This window comes from Oratosquilla oratoria, chromosome 10 (genome assembly GCF_046742065.1).
Source record: "Oratosquilla oratoria isolate Oo_2021 chromosome 10, ASM4674206v1, whole genome shotgun sequence".
Taxonomy (NCBI): Eukaryota; Metazoa; Arthropoda; class Malacostraca; order Stomatopoda; family Squillidae; genus Oratosquilla; species Oratosquilla oratoria.
Genome location: NC_134786.1, coordinates 21,777,262 through 21,782,261, shown reverse-complemented (window position 1 = coordinate 21,782,261; position 5,000 = coordinate 21,777,262). Strand labels below are relative to the sequence as shown.

General features: G+C 40.6%; 1 protein-coding gene across 1 annotated transcript in view; it reads right to left on the bottom strand.

Moving 5' to 3' along the window:
- LOC143028783 (uncharacterized) overlaps positions 1-923 on the bottom strand; it is a 2,010-nt gene extending 1,087 nt beyond the window's left edge. Inside the window, exons 1-2 of the mRNA XM_076191154.1 lie at positions 902-923; positions 1-793 (exon numbers count right to left, since the gene is read on the bottom strand). The exon at positions 1-793 is cut by the window's left edge and continues 1,087 nt beyond it. Coding sequence (XP_076047269.1) covers positions 1-793; positions 902-923 — 815 coding nt within the window. The remainder of the gene's footprint in view (positions 794-901) is intronic.
- Between the last annotated feature and the right edge of the window lie 4,077 nt (positions 924-5,000).

The following is a 5,000-nucleotide window of genomic DNA, read 5'->3' as shown; positions in this document are numbered from 1 at the left end:
TGGTTGAAGATGGTGCCGTTGGGACACAGGAACGAGTCGAGCTGGTAGCCGTTGGGACGCGTCTGGCAGATGTGGAAGACCTGGCAGCCGACGTCGGGGGTGGTGTCGGCGAAGTAGCCGTAGAGGTAACCAGTGGCCTCGCAAGCAAAGCCCGTCTCAGGAACGTGGGAGAGAAGCGGGTAGTCCTGGCCGGGCACGCCTCCTCCGGGAATGCTGACGCCCAGGTCAAAGAGAGACGCGCCGTTTCCGTTGAAGGCTCCGTTACCATTCAGGCCCCCGTTTCCGTTGCCATTGAGGCCATTGGCGAATCCGTTGCCGTTGATGAATCCGTTACCATTGAGGCCTCCGTAGTCACTGGCGACTCCATTGCCGTTAATGGCACCGTTGCCATTAAGTCCCCCATTACCATTTCCGTTGCCATTAAGGCCATATCCGTTACCATTGCCATTGAGGCCCCCGTTGCCGTTGTAGCCACCATTACCATTTAAACCTCCGTTACCGTTGTAGCCTCCGTTGCCGTTGAGACCCCCATGTCCGTTGATTACTCCATTGCCGTTGTAGCCTCCGTTGCCATTTGTCCCTCCATTACTGTTGTAGCCTCCGTTGCCGTTTAACACTCCATTGCCATTGTAGCCTCCGTTGCTATTTAACACTCCATTGCCATTGTAGCCTCCATTGCCATTAAGACCACCATTCCCGATGGTTCCTCCATTGCCATTGAGCCCTCCATTGTAGGCGGGTGCTTGATAACTGTAGCCGTTCAACTGAGCGCACACAACCCCCTTCAGGAAAACTGAAAATGAGTAGAAAAATATTTCAGCAGCCTATAATAGTAACGTTATGATAGAATGTGACCCTTTTTTCTTTTGCAATCGATATAGACTGCAGGAGGGAGACTCACTTAATAGGAGAGCAACTATCATGTTGCTAGGAGAGCCCATCGCAGTGGAGTCGAAGTCGATGTCGAAGTCGAAGCGAGTCGAAGTGTGTGGGACGTCAAACAAAGTCGTCGTATTTATACGAACAAAATATGCCCCTCGTCCTCCTCCTCCTCCTCCTCCTCCTCCTCCTCCTCCTCGTCCTCCTCCTCCTCTCCATTCTTCTCTTTCATCTGCACTTCGTCTGTCTCCTCACACCACTTCCTACACCTCATCACTTCCATTTCATGGCCCCCAACGAGAATTCTTATTTTCATAATAATAATTAGAAAATGTAACTCAAAATCCACAGATACAAATGTATAAATTCATTAGTACTTGCAATGCTGCTAGTATGAATATTAAACTATGACTATTATACTATCATGACAGTTCTCATAGTCAAAAGGAAGAGTATCTTTAGTACACTGTAACACTTATTACTGGTACTTTCATATTCATTGTTACTAGTTCTATAAATGGGGGCAAATTTGTAATTGTCAGTAATCACTCACTCTTTTGGATTTTGAACTACCACTTAATTCTGGTCCGTCATGCCTCTCCACATACTCGTTTCCTGTGTAGCTTTCATCCAGGTTTACTTTTCTTTTCTGCCTCTACGTTGTCCATCAACCTAATTCTAGGTCTGCATCTGTTTCTCCGCGATATTCTGTCTTCCATACGTGCCACATATCCAGCTTATTTCAGTTGTGTGCCCTATTCATCATCTCCTTTTATCTGTATCATAAACCTTCATGACAATTTGTTCTGATAATATATCATAAAGAAGGCATTTGTGTTCCATTCATTTCGTTGAACTTAATGTCGCACAAGCAAAAGGGCCTTATGATCGTTTTATAGATAATTGTATATTTCCTTAAATTCTTGTCTTCTTTGATAGAAATAAACACTTATTTGTCGAATCAATTCTTATATTGATCCTTTTCTTTATTCGTTGATATTATTATCTTCTAAAAGTATATCGTACTTTTAGCTAAAGATTATTTGCTATCTCTTTTAAAGGAATACATAGATCCCCCAGATCATCTTTACTTTAGAAATCGTGTCCACATTATCTACATATTTTAGATAATTTAATCCAGTTTACGTCCTCACTCTCCATTCATCATTGTTCTAGTCATTTTCCCCACCAACAAGTTAAACGGCATGCAAGACAATTCGCAGCAGTGTCTCAGGCCAGTCTCGATTTCGAAACACCGCACGTATCTTTCATCAACTTTTATTAATGATTTTGTGTTTGTAATGCATATCATTGTAAGACGCATTTCAAGCATTCCAAATTCCATTGATATCCATTCTATAGGACGGGGACCAAAGCTGTACAACATAGTTAAGGATGGGTCTAACTGTCGCTAGATAGAGTTCAATAATTGCCTCTGCACTTTTGTTTGTAACACACTGCACTTTGATATATTGCAGTTCATTTGCCATTTCTACAACAATACAAACAATGTATTAGGATCCTGCTACAGTACCGCAATACCTTCCCCAACCTAATATGATGTGCTATTTTAGTGCTGTTTGCTGTTTACTATTAATCCTATTTCCCATGTCGTTTATATACATAATAAACAATAAGGGACACAAAACCGAGCCCAGAGGAACTCCACTAGTAGTACTACACCATATGGATTTTACATGGTTAATGGAGACTTGCTGTTTTCTATCAGTAATTCATGCTCGAATCCATTCCAACACTTTTCCTCCTATGCTTTGGGCTTTGATTTTATTCAGTAGCCTCTGGAGGGACTGTCGAGCCCTTTATTGAAGTCGAGTTGTATAACATCGTACCTATCATTGTTTTCTGCCATCTTGTAGACATTAGTGTAAAAGGATATAGTATTAGTTACACACGACGTGCCCTTGGTGAACATGTGATGTTTGCTGTTTACCATTAATCCTATTGCCCATGTCGTTTATATACATAATAAACAATAAGGGACACAAAACCGAGCCCTGACGTGTAAGTTACGAATCAGATTATATGTCGGTAAGTGTTCCCTGATACAATTTGCCATTAATGGTGCCTGCATTTTACCTTTAACCGACGTCAAATATAATTACAATATTTATCATCCTTTTAGAAATAGAAACAACGTTTGTCTGCCCCCATGAAAGAGGAAGGAACCCATTGTCAATCGGTTTACTAAACACTTTCATTAATTGCTCACAGCTTTCAGATGTGCACTCCTTTAGTACCCTCGGAATAATATTTCAATCATATTGCTCTATTTCATCTAACTCTTCATTTAGCTATTTTATTTCCTCTTATTCATTCCTTTAGTTTTCTTCGTATTGTCTTGTAATATTCTTGTCAATTGTACATCAGCCTATGCGACCTTTCTGGCCTTTGTTAGTTTTCCGTCATGGGGTATTGGCTGCATGTTATTGTTGGGTTAAAAGTTGCTCAATAGCATGCAGCTGATACTTTTATGGTCTATATGTGGAGCCCCTACAGACCAGAGTCACACATCATTTTGTCTGTGTTAGAGTAAATCTCATAGTCTCATAGAGAAATAATAATATTTTATTTTACTACGACTGCCCTTTTGTTTTGCTATCCCCCCACTCTTAATACTGCCGTTTATTACTTCTCTTAGTATTCATTTCCTCTTTCGCCGAACCCTGTGGTTGGGGAAAGGAATACTGACACCGGGTGTTCCCATTTGAATTGTCAAATGTGACAAAAACGGAACGGGGATAGAACTAGCCATCCTATTCTCTGTAGCCTAAAAGGAGCCATTTGTATATAAGAAAAAAAAAAAAAAAAAAAAAAAAGCATGATGGTTTTCCAACCTAAGGTTTGGGTTTTTTAATGTACATGAATGTGTTACAGATGAGAGTAAAAGGGAATAGGCGACAGTATGTTTGTGAGAAGAAAGATGGATGTGTTGGCATTGAGTGAAACTAAGTTGAAAGGGAGGGGCGAGTTTGAGTTTGGAAAGGGAAGGGAGGACAAAGGAGAGAATGGGTGGCTATACCAATAAGTGAAGAGATGGGTAAACGTGTTGTGGAGTGAAATGAGATTTCATCAAGGTTACTGTGGATGAAGACAAAACTGGTAAGGGAAATGTGGGTTTTTGTATGTGGATATGGTTCTGGTAGTGGAAAAATTATAGAGGAAAGGGAGTCTTTTTGGATGGATTTAAATAAGTGCATAGAGGAATTAGGGAGAAATATAAATGCAGTGGTATTGGGAGATTTTAATGCTAGGGTAGGAGATAAGCCAATAGACGAAGTGGTTAGGAAGTATGAAGTTCCAGGAAAAAATCGTAGTGGAGATATAATGGTGAAGATGTGTCTAGAAAGAGATCTAATGATAGAAAATACAGCGTTTAGAAAGAAAGTCAAGCATAAGTACACATGGGAGAGGATGGTGGGTGAAAGGGTGGTATATAGGGGTTTCATGGATTATATAGTGGTAACAAGGAGAAGAGTAGGAACAGTTTTGGATGTACATGTTCGTAGGGGAGAGAGTGGGGGGTATCAGATCATCTTTTGATGGAAGGTAAATTGAGAATGGAGGATAGATGGAGAAAGAGGAAAAGGACAAAATATAGGGAAAGAAAATGAGATGTAGCACAAGAAGAAGCTGAGTGAAGAGTGTGGGGGAGTAAAGGATAGAGTAGAACTAGGAGTGGAGGAGTAGGGATGTTTCAAGGAGGAAGTCTCAGGGTGTGCAAAGATGGTGTGTGGAACAAGGAGGATGAGGGGAAATAGGGGGAAGGGTAGTGAATGGAGGGATAATGAATCAAAAAAGGTTTTGGAGGAAAAGAAACGAGCATTTACAATTCGGTTACAAAATAGGACGAGGGAATCACATGAGAGGTACAAAGAAAAGAGAAGAAAAGTAAAGCATTAGATAAAGAAGGCAAAGATGTGAAATTGGGTAAGAATATGACAGATTTTTTTTTTCTAAGTAATAAAAATGTTTTGGAAGGAAACTCAAAGAAGAATAGGGGCAAATCAATTAGAGAAGAAAATGTAAAAGGTACAGATGTAGAGATGATAATGGAAGATACGGCAGTAAGAGGAAGATGGGCAGATTATTTCAGGGAGTTG